This window comes from Leishmania braziliensis, chromosome 32, assembly GCF_000002845.2.
Source record: "Leishmania braziliensis MHOM/BR/75/M2904 complete genome, chromosome 32".
Taxonomy (NCBI): Eukaryota; Euglenozoa; class Kinetoplastea; order Trypanosomatida; family Trypanosomatidae; genus Leishmania; species Leishmania braziliensis.
In genome coordinates this window covers 643,994-656,392 of record NC_009324.2, presented here as the reverse complement: position 1 = coordinate 656,392, position 12,399 = coordinate 643,994, and the positions used below count along the sequence as shown (strand labels likewise).

The 12,399-nt window shown below is 56.0% G+C and overlaps 4 protein-coding genes across 4 annotated transcripts; all 4 read left to right on the top strand.

Moving 5' to 3' along the window:
• Positions 1-572: 572 nt before the first annotated feature.
• CPC2 (putative chromosomal passenger protein) lies at positions 573-1,220 on the top strand (the record flags this gene model as incomplete). Its single annotated transcript, XM_001567486.1, has 1 exon — positions 573-1,220. One exon carries the CDS (start codon positions 573-575, stop codon positions 1,218-1,220), a length of 648 nt encoding a protein of 215 aa, XP_001567536.1.
• Positions 1,221-1,838: 618 nt separating this feature from the next.
• Positions 1,839-3,008, top strand: LBRM_32_1800 (conserved hypothetical protein; the record flags this gene model as incomplete). Its single annotated transcript, XM_001567485.2, has 1 exon — positions 1,839-3,008. The coding sequence occupies one exon, from the start codon at positions 1,839-1,841 to the stop codon at positions 3,006-3,008; it is 1,170 nt and encodes a 389-aa protein (XP_001567535.2).
• A 3,120-nt stretch (positions 3,009-6,128) lies between these two features.
• On the top strand, positions 6,129-8,435 carry LBRM_32_1790 (conserved hypothetical protein; the record flags this gene model as incomplete). The annotated part of the gene is made up of 1 exon (XM_001567484.1): positions 6,129-8,435. The coding sequence occupies one exon, from the start codon at positions 6,129-6,131 to the stop codon at positions 8,433-8,435; it is 2,307 nt and encodes a 768-aa protein (XP_001567534.1).
• Positions 8,436-9,772: 1,337 nt separating this feature from the next.
• Positions 9,773-10,663, top strand: LBRM_32_1780 (conserved hypothetical protein; the record flags this gene model as incomplete). Its single annotated transcript, XM_001567483.1, has 1 exon — positions 9,773-10,663. One exon carries the CDS (start codon positions 9,773-9,775, stop codon positions 10,661-10,663), a length of 891 nt encoding a protein of 296 aa, XP_001567533.1.
• Positions 10,664-12,399: the final 1,736 nt, after the last annotated feature.

The following is a 12,399-nucleotide window of genomic DNA, read 5'->3' as shown; positions in this document are numbered from 1 at the left end:
CGTCGAGAGAGAGAGAGAGAGAGAGAGGAGGACGAGCATTAACAGCACCCGAAGACAGAGAGGCAAGAGCGCACGAGGGAACACGCACCAACACGGAAGGAGATGCTCGCGACATGTGAGTGAGGTTTGCTCCCCGGCGTAGAAGAGCTTCATACGAATCGAACGCTTTGATAGCTGGGGAAGAGAGGAGTGATTACCTCTGCTTGTACCTGAGCCTGCGTTGATGCCTCCTTTCCTGCCCATCTCAGGGACTATGTAGAGCTCGACCCGCTTGTGGAGTGGCACCAGCTGGCTCCATTCAGACGTGGCGCTTCTCGAGATATAAAAAAAAAATGTACACCGATTTTTACTCACTCCTTTTCCTCTGTTCTTCGTTCGTTTCGTTCTCGTCGCAGCCACATATGCTCCTGCTGTCGATCTCAACGGATTCGAGGATCACTAAGAGAGCGCTGAGGTCACTTAGTTTTCTCTGACTCTCGCACTGTTTTAGCATTCTTTACGTGCGAGCTAAGAGCAGGAAAACCCCACCTAGCTTAGTTTGGTGGAGCGCATCCCGCAGGCAACAGAGGATCATGTCAGGCTATCGGAGTGACATTGATCCCTTTAAGGAGATTCGTGTCCTCCCGCGCGAAGTGGCTCAGCTGCGCCACCATCTCAGTCGCATCAACCACGCATTGCAAACCAAGTACTTTGTGGCGGCGGAGCTGTCGGAGCTGGCACTGCAGCCGGACAGGTCGGATGAATTCCTCGCGCTCTACACGGGAGAGATCCACCGCGTGGTGACGAGGCTCAACAAGAACGCGAAGAGGCAGTACACCGTTAGAGTAGACCCGCTGCGATTAACATCTGGGTTTGATTTCCAGCGCGCCGCGGACCACAAGGGGAATCTCGTAGAAGGCGTCACCCCAGGGAATGTTGAGGGGCTGACGTCTCCTGAAGTGGATGGGAAGTGGACAGCATCTCTCGTCGAGACAGGCAAGCAGCTTGCCCAGCAGCAGGCTATAGATGCCCGTCGTCAGGCACTCGCAGTCGCTTTACAGTCGACGCCGTCGACGCAGCAAACGCAAAGCATGAAAGACGGTGGTGGTGTGGAAGCGGCGGGCAGTGGTGCCACGGGTGGTGCCTCCACCGGTGCCATTGACTCGGATGTGCGCAAGGCGAACAAAGAGAGCTTCTTGTTTAGCACCCCACCGGAGTTCACAGGGTTTACCCCCTACTAGCGCCTCAGCTGGTGCGCCCTAATCACCGTCGGGGTACCTCCTTTCCGGGTTTCGCTAAGTGCGCGGCCTGAGAGTGAGAGAGAGGGGTGGGTGGGTGGGTGGGAGGAGAGAGAGAGGTCAGCTGAGGCTTTGCTGTAACGTGGTGAGTTGCTGGTGTGCCTGTATGCCTCGGTTGAGCAGTAGCGTTGTGCGTCTGTATGCGCTTCTCTCGGCTGCTTCTCCGACTCTGTCTTCCTGTGCTGTCTTTCCGCTCAGTTTTTTGCTCCTTCGTCTGGTCTTCTCTTAGATGCTCTTCACTCTCTGTATCATAGTATGGTTGCCGGCAGACCCATCACAGCGTGGATCGTATCGCTCCCCTATGTCTTTCCTAGATTGACGCGACCCAAGAAGGCTCTCGTGCGGTGGTTACCACCGGGAGTCACGCGGTTCCCCCCTTTTTGCCTTCTGTCGTTGTATTTTCTTCTCTTCCATCGCTTTAGTACCCCCAGCGGCTATCAGAAAGCACACACAGAGCCTCATCGACGGATGGCTGTCGTACGCAGAGGTGCTGCTGACGGACGACGCTGAAAGAGGCTGCCCACGGACCTGAAGAACGATGCTCATGAGGAGACCTGCGTCATGTACGGGATCACAGTCCTGCTTCTGCGCCTCTTGTGTCGATGGGTGAGGCGTGCTTTTCCACGGACGCCCGTTGTGTACATCAACGTTCTCATCTACATAGTGAGCTCTTTTTGCCCTCTCACTATCGGATTTCTCCTACTCCCTCCTTCATTCCTTCATCTCTGGCAGGGCCCCCCTGCCTGTGTGTTTCCATTCCGTCAACGCTGCAGCGCGCCTATCGTCTCTGTCGTTTCTTTGTTTTTGATTCGTTGGGGATTTTTCTTTTTTGTGCTGACGCCTCACACGCAACTTTGCTCGGGTGAAACGCCGTCTTGTGTATCGCGGATTACGCCAACGCCCTCCACTCACACATCGGCAGCAGTTTCTCCTCTTCCTTCCCTCCACTCTCTGGCGGTCATGGCACTTTTGCTTGACGATGGTGAGGTGTTTGTAGTGACAAAGAAGGCCCCTCAACAGCCTGCTCAGCAGGCAGCAACGGCTCAGCCGCATCCATGTCTGGTCTTGGACGACAAGCGAGAGGTGGGCGATTCCATGCAGCCGCGTGCCACTGCATCATCGAGCAGTGCCGAAACGAGCACTCCATCGACGGTGGTAGCGACTCCACATCGTGAGCACTCACGTGTTTCTCCCGATGTGCCGGTTACGGTGCCTCTAAGGGGCGGTGATGGCATGCATAAGATGGAGGCGCTGTCGTTTGGTAAGTCTAAAGGCGTGCTTGCGCTCGACGGCGGCGCCGTTAGCCTCAAGCGCTCAGCAGAGAGTGCCTTTGGGGCTGCGGTTTTGCGAACACCGGTGGCACAGAAGACAGCATCAGCGCAGGTCTTTGATTACAGCACGGACGGCAACTACACACAGCCGAAGACGGTCTCTGCTGCTCGCTCACTTTCTTCTCCATTGCCACCAAAAGAGAAACCTTCCAGCACCTCGTTGGAAACTACGCTGATAACCCCCGAAGAACGGTCCTGGCAGGCGGTCATCTGTACTTCACCCAACCATCAATGCAACTCACTCTCTGCCTCGCCGCCGGCGCGCAGTCCTTCGACTCCTTTTGCTCTAACTTGCGAGCAGACTGTGTTCAAGAGCACACCCACTTCGGTGGCTACGCAGTCCACAAAGACACAGACGAGACTGTCCGACTTCTTCACCAAGATGGCGTGCAAGCGCTGAGAGGTGCCGCTAGCAGCGACGAGAAGAGCATCACGTGGGTTCAGTCTCCAGATTCTACTGATGCCCGGGGAGTGAAGCGCATTCGCACATAGCACAAATTAACTGGTGATGAACTCGCATTGTTTTTTCTTGTGCCTTTGTGCGCAGCGCTCTCTCTGATTTCACAAGCGTTTTGCTAGCTGCGGTCCGCTTGTACGCGCGTGTGTGTGTGCACTTCTGGACGTAAAATGCCGGGAGTTCCATTGGCACCCGTGCACAACATAGACGGCGACATCTTCAACCTCATCCTTTACCACAAAGCATAGACGTAAAGCCACACACGCACGCATAGTGTTATAGATGCGCCTTGACGATGTCCTGGCATCCGGATCAACTGCAGTCCTTCTTCGTCGTTCGTCTACAACCCCTTCCCGATATCTGAACCTCGAACACTGCGCAACGGTCATGTAGGACATCGAACGGGAGAGTGACGAGGGTTTTTTTTCCTTTAGCGTGTCGATTCTGCCATATAACATGAGTCAAAACTTCCCTCTCTCTGCAGTCCACCAGCAGACTCATCGTGTCGCGCAAAGCAGCAGTGGGTATGAATGCTACAGCCGTGCGCCGACTCAGTCCTCGCAGCACGGCCTCAGGCTCAAGCAGTGGCTGCCCATCCCCTCCACAGGCCGCCGCACAGCCGCCCTCCATCCTGCCTGTCGCCATGCGATGCGTCCCCCCCCCCCCCCCCCCATCCCCCACAGGGCGACACACTCAGGCTCCCCACACCAGTGGGGTGCGCGGGGCCGGGTGAGGTGCGTTCGAGTCACGCTGGCACACCCTGCCCATCACATGGACGGCACAAGCCCTTTCGCTGTCGCAGGTCGCTCTGGCGCCACGCCGTCCACGACCCGGGCGCTGACACCAGCAGCGATGCATCGCTCTGACTGCTTTCGGTAGTAGGCACTTGACGCGGTCCGCACCAGCGGTGATTCCATAGTGGCAGGGAGAAGGTGTGGGGACTGCTTGGCCTCTCCCACGCAGAGTGGGGGCACTGAACCCCCTGTCATACCACGCACCGAGTTGTGCCCTTTTCAGGAGGGCGGGTATATCGGTTACATGGTCAAAATGGGTGGAGGGTCAACAACTGCTTTGCTGTTGCCGCAGGCAGAGACGGAGCCAAAGTGGGTAAGTGTCTGTGCACTCCCCATAAGTGTAGGTTTCATTCGATGTTACTGAAGTGTTTGCCTTCCTGCTTTACAACAGTTTCATCTCGTCCACCCTTCTTCTTCATGCTGTATCGGCTCAATCACTACATGCCAGATTGAAAGAAGGGCAGCGGTGAGATCATTCGTATTATCTCATACGCTTTCTCTTGCGCTTCCGTGTCCTGCCTGACTAGGGAGCAAACCACATGCACAGTGGTACTGACACACGCACACATACACACACACATAGCACATGCGCCTTATTCGGTTCTCGTCACGCCTGTTCGTCTAGCTGCTACTAGTGTGGCAGGGTGCGGTGTCCGCTTGGCTGCACATGCTCCCTTTTCCTTTCCCTCTTATCTGGGTAGCTTCCGCGCGTGCTCGCTCGTCTCGGTATGAATGCGTGATGATGGCTGCACTGCTCCACCCCACTCATACGTACCACTGGTTCGACAGACTCTGGCTTTTTGTTGGCGAGGCGATGATTGTATTTCAGTTCCTTTCGTTCCCTGAACGTCATTCCGAAAAGATGGTCTATACCCTCCTGCCCTGGCTCTTCCTCTTCCAGACCTCTGACACTGGAGCTCTCCACGCGCACGCCTCCTCTCTTCTCTCCTTTTTTCCTCAATTCTCTCGTGGACAGATGAGCAGCATGTCCATCTTGGCGCGTTATTTTCTTTACTATTCTACTTTTCCAGATTCGCTCCGGCAAGCATGTCTTGTGGTGTAAAGAGCTCATTCCCCTTCGATGTCCACCCTTTTTGGAGACCCACTATTCTCTCTATTTAGCCCATCTTATCATCTCGTTGTCTGCACATCTTTCCCATCATTGCCGGTCAAGGGGAGGGGGAAACCATGGGAGTCTTCATTTCCTCGCGAGGGGACTTTGTGTTTAAAGATGTAGTGCATCTGTGCTCAAGTGCGAGTTGCTGTTTATTCCTCTGTCGGATCCCCCTTCGCCACGCCGAGGCCTGTGTGTGTATGTGTGGAGAGGGAGGGGCGTACTCACGTGCTTTTTCAACTCTTGTTGTCCCTGCTGCCCCCCTCTCCCCCTCCCTCCCTTTCCCTCTCTCGTGTTTCGGCGCGATTTTCTCTTGGGATTTCGTGACTTCTGTGTCCCCTTTTTTTTTAGATTTTTTCGCCTCTGTGGGTGGGCACCCGTCGCCTTTTTCTTCGGGGGGTTCCCCCCTCCTGTTGTGGTTTCGATGGTTGTGCGGTTGAGCAACGTGTCGTCGTCACGCGGAAGAAAGGGGTCGCTCTTCAACGCGTGGACGCGTGTGTATGGTGTTGCGGGGCAGTAGGCGCGTGCGTGTTGGCGCCCTTTCATCACTGCTGCTCGGCTATGTAATGTGCGATCATTTACCGCGCTCATGTCGGAAGAGGATAGAGAGGGTGTCTAAGGTGCGCGCCAAGGAGAGTGAAAAGAAAAGGTTGTGCGAGTGCTCCTTCACCAGTTGCGAGCCACCACGCTCTTTTTGGAGTCTGAAGGCCAAGATGGAGTACATTTGGTTGTAGATGGTTCTTGTCGGCGTCGTGGAAGAATGTGCAGTACCGGAAGAGGAAGTATGCTGTCTCCAGAACCGTACTTGATCATGCAGGTTGCACCATGTCCTTTCGCTGACTTCCATCAAGCAAGCGCGATGCTTCACCTCTAAGTCTGGCTCTGGATTTTCTACGCTTCCCAGTCCTCTTTGACCTCCTCCTTTCTCTGTCTGTATCAGGCCTACTTCCGCCCCTTCTTGTCGTCCCATTCCTTTGCTTTCTCCCCCACCTTGCAACGACCGTTGCATCCCATCGTCCCTCCCCTCCCCTTAAGAGACTCAGCTCGGTGACCTAAACAAGTAACGTTGTTACAGGTGGCAGCACTCTCCTTACCCTCGAGAAGGTGGAACAACTCAGCGCTTGATGCCTACACACGGGCATACGGCGCGCGAAAATGACTGCCTTGCGAGGCGCCTGCGCCTCTGCAGAGATCGCAGCGCTGCTCGCGTGTGGCAGTGAGTACGTCAAGAAGGGTACACAAACTCTATCCATTCCGTCGGTTTACGCAACACTGGACGCCTTGGAGTGCCTCTGGCAGGCACAGAGGGTGCAAAAGCATCTTTCTGACGTTGGCCGTACACAGGGGTTGCGGCACTACCATGCTGTGTACCAGGCGAGTGCGCGGTGTGTACCTCTGTCACCGGCTCGCTGGGAGCAGTGGCTTGCTGGACTGAGCTGGCAGGTGGAGCAATCCACGTTGAGTTCCGGCTCGGCTGCGCTCTCTGACCCCAGTTCTCCGCAAGTGCAAAGGGTGCAGGCAGAGCTTGTCGCCTCCTATTGGCAGCTGTATCGGCGACTCTGCTGGGGCAGCTGTGGCGCGGCAAAGGCTGGACTCGCCGCAGCGCTGGATTACGCCGATAGCGCAGCATCGATGCTTCCAATCATGGCGACCACTGATACTGCACCACTTTTTGTGGAGCAGGAGGCGGCACTGGCGAAGCCTCTGCAGGCGTTTGCGCGTCTCTCTGCTGAATCAGCCCACTTGTTCGCTGATTACGCGCTGATTGGGAGGGTGGAGCGGCTGTGGCTCAGCGAAAGGGTTCTGCCGGCTCTCGGCGAACCTGCCGAGCCTTTTGTCGAGACACTCGTGCGGCGATCATTCAAACGAGACTTGCAGGTGCCGTCTGTGGCACTGCCTGACCTGCTCCGTGAGTACGAAGAGAGCGAAGTTAATGAGCACAAAGTCAAGGGCATCCTCGCTGTTGGGCAGGCGGCGCAGTGCTCCTCCTGGATGCGCACTGCGGCTGCCCTGCACGCCTACAAGACACGTTTCATCGCAAAGACTGGCTCCACAGTTGCTGATGGAATGCGAGAAGCATCACCGCCTCCTCGGGATACTCAACTAAAGGAGTTGGAGGAAGACCTGCTAAACACTCTGAGAAAGCTTCCGGAAGGACAGGGGTTCCTTCCTGCGCTGGGACTTCTTATGCAGGGGCTTCTGGAGGAGAAGGGCGACACGCCCGAACCTCTCGGGCCGTGCCGCGGCCTGAACGGTTCACAGACCTACTTTTATCTTCATCTGCTGCACCAGTGGTTTGCAACGTACATCAGCTCCCATCACCGGTGGTCCGTGACGGACATGTTTACTGCCCAAGACGATGCGGACTTGTGGATGTTTCTGCTCGATCGTCATGCCGTGTGTCTCACGTGGGCTTTGATGACGGAGCAGCCAGCTTTGCAGGACCCGGCGGTGTGTACGCATGTTGAGGCGCAGCTGGGCTACTTGAATGGGATTGCGATCAGTGTCGATAAACTGCGCGCTATTTTCTACTCGGTGGTACACTGTGCGCAGCTCTACCACGTGTCTTCTTCTGCCTTCACCAAGACGGAAAAGCGTGAGGCGCGATTGAGGACGGCTGCTGCGGCTACACACTCGTGGATGAAGGAAATTGGTGTAGAGACGTTCTGCCGCGCGCTTCTGAGTGATTTGTTTGACGCGACAGCGCAGTGGGAGGAGGCACAAGGACACTGCGAGGCGCTCGTGCAGCAACGTGCGCTGCTGGTAGAGGCGGAGCTGAAGTTGATTCTTTACGACACCATGACGATGCTACAGTGTCCGGAGCAATCAACAGAGCGGCTGCAGAAACTTGTGGAAGCTGCGCTGGACATGTGCGACGTCCGCGGAGGGTCTGAAGGAGGGCCCAGCGGTCGTACGTGCTACGAGCAGAGAGACCTGGGGCTTCCTGTTGTTGGGATTGTCGGACGTTGCGTTCATCGAATTTCTGCTAGTTTGCGTTGCGAAGTTGCCGCCGCCGCATTCCACGTGACCGAGGCGCAGGCAGACCTCTATCGGAGGGCTGTGCTGTGGTTGAGGAGGGGTCTTGGCGCGACGGTTGCCATGGGTGGTGACCCCAGCGCCCTGTGGGACGAGTGGGCGAGGTTGGTTTCGATCCCGGTTTGTGCGCCTGAGCCGCACTCGAGCGGGGAATTACCTCGTGCGGTTTACCCTCCTCCATTTTTGGGCTACGCTGCTCCGACAACGGCGCGAGGACGTACGTCGCGTCAAGCAGCGGCGTGTGGTGGGCTCGACGAGTTGTGTTGGGAGCGCCGCACTGTTGCGAAAGCCCTTCGGAAAGAGACGACCACAGGCATGAGCAGGGTCGACAGTGGCGACGATCACGCGTCATTCGTCATCGACACAGTAGGATCCAGGGAGAAAGAGCCGCAAGAGAACCCGCTGAAGAGGGCACGAGCGGAGTGAGGAGGCTTCCTCCCTAGGTCCGCAGACGACAGAGGTGGGTGCGCGCCTGTTAGGTCAGCTGATGTGGGGGTTGTGGTGCATGGCAGACCATGTGTATCCTTCGTGTGTGTGTCTGTGCACGCGTTAACGTATGATTCTTCTGCCTATCGTCGCTTGAAGACTGCTGCCTGATCTCCACCGTCCGGAAAATAAAGAGCAAGACGGACGATTTTGAAGTCTACGACGGTGTCCGCAAATACACAAGTGCGCGCATGTGTGTGATTATGCAGTGTCACTCCCAGGCAGTCTCACAGACTCTCTCTGAAGCACGTGCTCTCTTTTGTCTCTCCATCATTGGCTGACCTTGCTGCTAGACGAGCAATGCCGCTGCGTTTTTCTTTTCTTTATTTGCGTGGCTATCACTCCCCGTATCCACGATTCAACTTACGCACTCGGATCGCCCTGCTTTGCCGTATCCATCCTCCTCGCACCCGCCTTTCTCTATTTCCTCTGCTTCTTTCGTGTCAATCAACACTGACACGCATACGCTGTCGTTCTCGCGCGCTACATTGCCCTGAACTGATCCCCGCTACGTTATAGGTGGCGGTTCCTATTCTCTGGTGGCCGCCTCCATTGCATACTATTTTGCGTCTACCGGCCTTTTACTGCCGCCGCGTAGTGCGATCCCCTCCCAAGCACCTACTCGCTTATCGGCCCCCTATCAAATTAGTCTCCTCTTTAGCAGCGGTGGAGCGTTCCCCTCTCTTCGGTCGTCATCCCTTTCCACTCGCTGTCTCTCTCTCTCTTGCTAGTTATTCCCCTTTGCCAAGCCGTGTTGTTCCTCCCGCCATTGGTGTCGCGCATCTTCGCCGTCCTAACCTAGCAGTTCTCTGTGTGCTAAGGACCAGTGTAGGAAACTCTTCGGAAAGAACGGCGTCCTTGTCATTTTCGCCTGACACTACAGTTGGTATTTCAGCTCTCCTGCGTTGTAGCAGCCGTGTGTGTGTTTCCTTGCATTAGGTGCTTGTTGTAGCTCTTTCTGCACTCCCTTAGATAGAGAAACACGCCGAAGTCCCGCTTGCGGAGCTGCTTTATTCCCTCACGGACGCACACCATCTATTTTGCTGACGTTGCAGAGGTGATGCGGTGCCGATATCAACCTGCACGCGAAATTTACGAGACGCGAGAGAGAGCCTGGAAAACTAGCAGCTTAATTCACTTTGAGACCGGCAGTACACCCCCCTTTTTTCCTTGTGTTCTCTTTGCCCTCCGTGCGATCCTTCTTCCTGCACGTGAGCTCTTATTGTTGGTTTCTCGGTTGATTTTTTTTTGCCGTTTTCCTTGGGCACATTGCAGCCATGTTTAAGGAGGTTGCCTTCGAGAACGTCGATGTCGTTGTTGCACCGTGCGAGAATGCTCGCTTGACGACCAAGGACGCAGCTGACTTGCGAGACGGCGGCAAGGCAGTCGTGCGATTCCATCATCCAGGAGAGGAGGGTTTCAGCATTGTGGCCGGCGCGTGCGACGACAAGGATGCACTTCACGACGCTCACTTCATCAGTGGTGACGCTTGGATGTCAAAGTGCTGCCACTGCATTCACTGTGAGACGCTTCGTGTGCTCTCGCGGTATTCGGAGATGTGTGCGCAGCGGAATATATTCCCCGTCATCGTCCTCGTGGACCTTGACAACTTTGGTTTCAATCAGTTCAAGTCCATCCCGCCGTACGCCGACGTCAAAGTGCTCGATCACGCGCTCGTGTGGTGTTTCTTCGGCTCGTGTTTCACACGACATCACCATGCGTGGCCGAGTGCGCAGACCGTCTGTGAGCCGCTGCCGAATCGCGTGGTGTCGGTAAATGCTGCCGGCACCACCAAGCGCTCCATCTGGGAGATCTTGGTGGAGAAACAACAGGTCTTTTTCACACCGTGTGGTGGCCAAGCGCAAGCGGCTGATCATGTCATGTATCGCGTGCTGCAAGCGCTACAGGGAATAGAGACGGTGTGTCTTACAGGCGATGTGAAGTTCATCAACGAAATCTATCGCAGCCGTCGTTTGCTCGGCATGAAGGCGCTCCGGCACAATGAGGAGGAATTGTGCGATAGGCTGACGGTGATCAACGTGGACGACATGGACAAGAGGTTTGTGCCGGTGTGGCGGTCACTGTGCCATCGCCTTCGCGGAGCTGTGCGCGATGCCGGTGCGACGAGCGGCAACGATAACAGTGACGAGCGACGGCTGCGACGCTAAAACACCCATTTTTTGCACGCTTGCTTTTGTCGGTCGTTCTGTTCCTTTTTTTTTCTTTGCTTTCCTCCCTGCTAGTCTTCCCCCTTACACACAGATGAATTACTCACACAAAGGCCCGAATACACGTGCCTACTCCCTGAACACTCGTCCACTGGCCCACTGCTAAAAGCAAGCACGGATTGTGCTCTCTTTCTCTCAGGCTTGCTGGCTGGTTCTAGTTTCACTGTGTTTTCGAAGCTCGGTTGAGTGGGGGTTTTTGCCACAGGAAACGGGTGGGGCGGCTCCGCTATCTGTACACCCTCTGTGGCTCAACCATCACCTCTAATCATCTTTTTATTTTTCACGCACTACCCCTTTAAATATAACTTTCAGATGTCCTCATCTTTTTCTCCCTTATCTGCAGACTCGTCCTTCTACTTTCTCTCCCCTCACCCCGATTATGCCCCTCCGCATCTTTCTTTCTTCCCCTGCCCGTAGTTCTGTGACTAGGGCCCACTCTTTATAGTCAAACAATGGGTGAAGGCGTGTCGTTGCCGGTGAATGCCGACGGCGAACTCTGGCTCGCCTTCGCCTCCGGGACTTTTTGCTCGCCCCCCTCCCTCCTCCCCAATGCGGCCAGGGAGGCACGGCGGGGACCCTGGCGGAACCTGCTCTCCGTTCATTACGCCGCGTGCTCTCTTTCGTTGTCGGGGTGCGGATCTCTCGAGACATAACGGCGCCGCTGGGTGAGGGGTCTGTTGCGCTTTCTCTTGTTCTGCTGGAGGGGAGGTCTGTATGTGCGAGCGTTGCCTCGAGCTTCCAGCTTCGTGACGAGCGCTCCCCAGTGCCCCTAGGGCCCCCTCTCTCTCTCGTTGTTTTCCACTGACTGTGCTCTCAGAGTAGGTTGGGCCCCTCCGACCCCCTTCATGTCGCCCACCAGTGCGCCGGGAGGCTGGGCGGACGGGCGGTTCTGCACTCTCGTGCGTGTGCAGGCACCGCGAGTACGCGCATCAGTGCTCTTGTGTAAGAAACACCCTCCGCCTCCCTGTCGGTATGGCCCCGGTGTAAGCGGCCCGGCCGCACACACCTCCCAGAGGTTGCGTTGACGGAGACGGGTGTGCTGACTCGCCAGTGGGCGCGGTGTCTCTCTGTCTCTCCCTCTTTGTCTTCTTTCACCGCCCCGCTAACTCCCAGACGTGGCGGAGGGAGCAACAGTCTTCATGGTGACGAAAAGATGCGAGCGAGTGACGGAGAATGAGGGGTTGAGAAACAGAAGGGAGAGGTTCACGTCGGTGGCTGAGCGACGAAACGGTGCTTGGACTACAAGGAAACGCAGATAAACTGCACAAAGAAAACGCAGGGGCACTCGACGCCGCGTCGACCAACACCCCTGTTGCCTTCAACGTCCTCCTTCCTCATCCTGTGCCTCTCGCTCTCGTTTGAAAGTACACGTGCATCTTTAAGCAAAGCAAACTGCCGCACGCAGACGCATCCACATACAAAAAACGCACACACATGCGCATATGCCTGCAGTCCTCCATTACCCCCCCCCCCCTTCCCCCTCTCCCTTTCGCATAGACTAGCCTACCAGAGCGGCTGCTGGTGAGAAAGAACGAAGGTGAGGCTGATCTCAGCGACAACACCCCCCCTCTACTTCCCCTCGTTCATGTACTCTCCACAGCTCTGTAGTCTCATAGCGACGCGTGCATACCACAGGTATACAGTACTCATTCATAGACTCGTTGACGCACATCGCT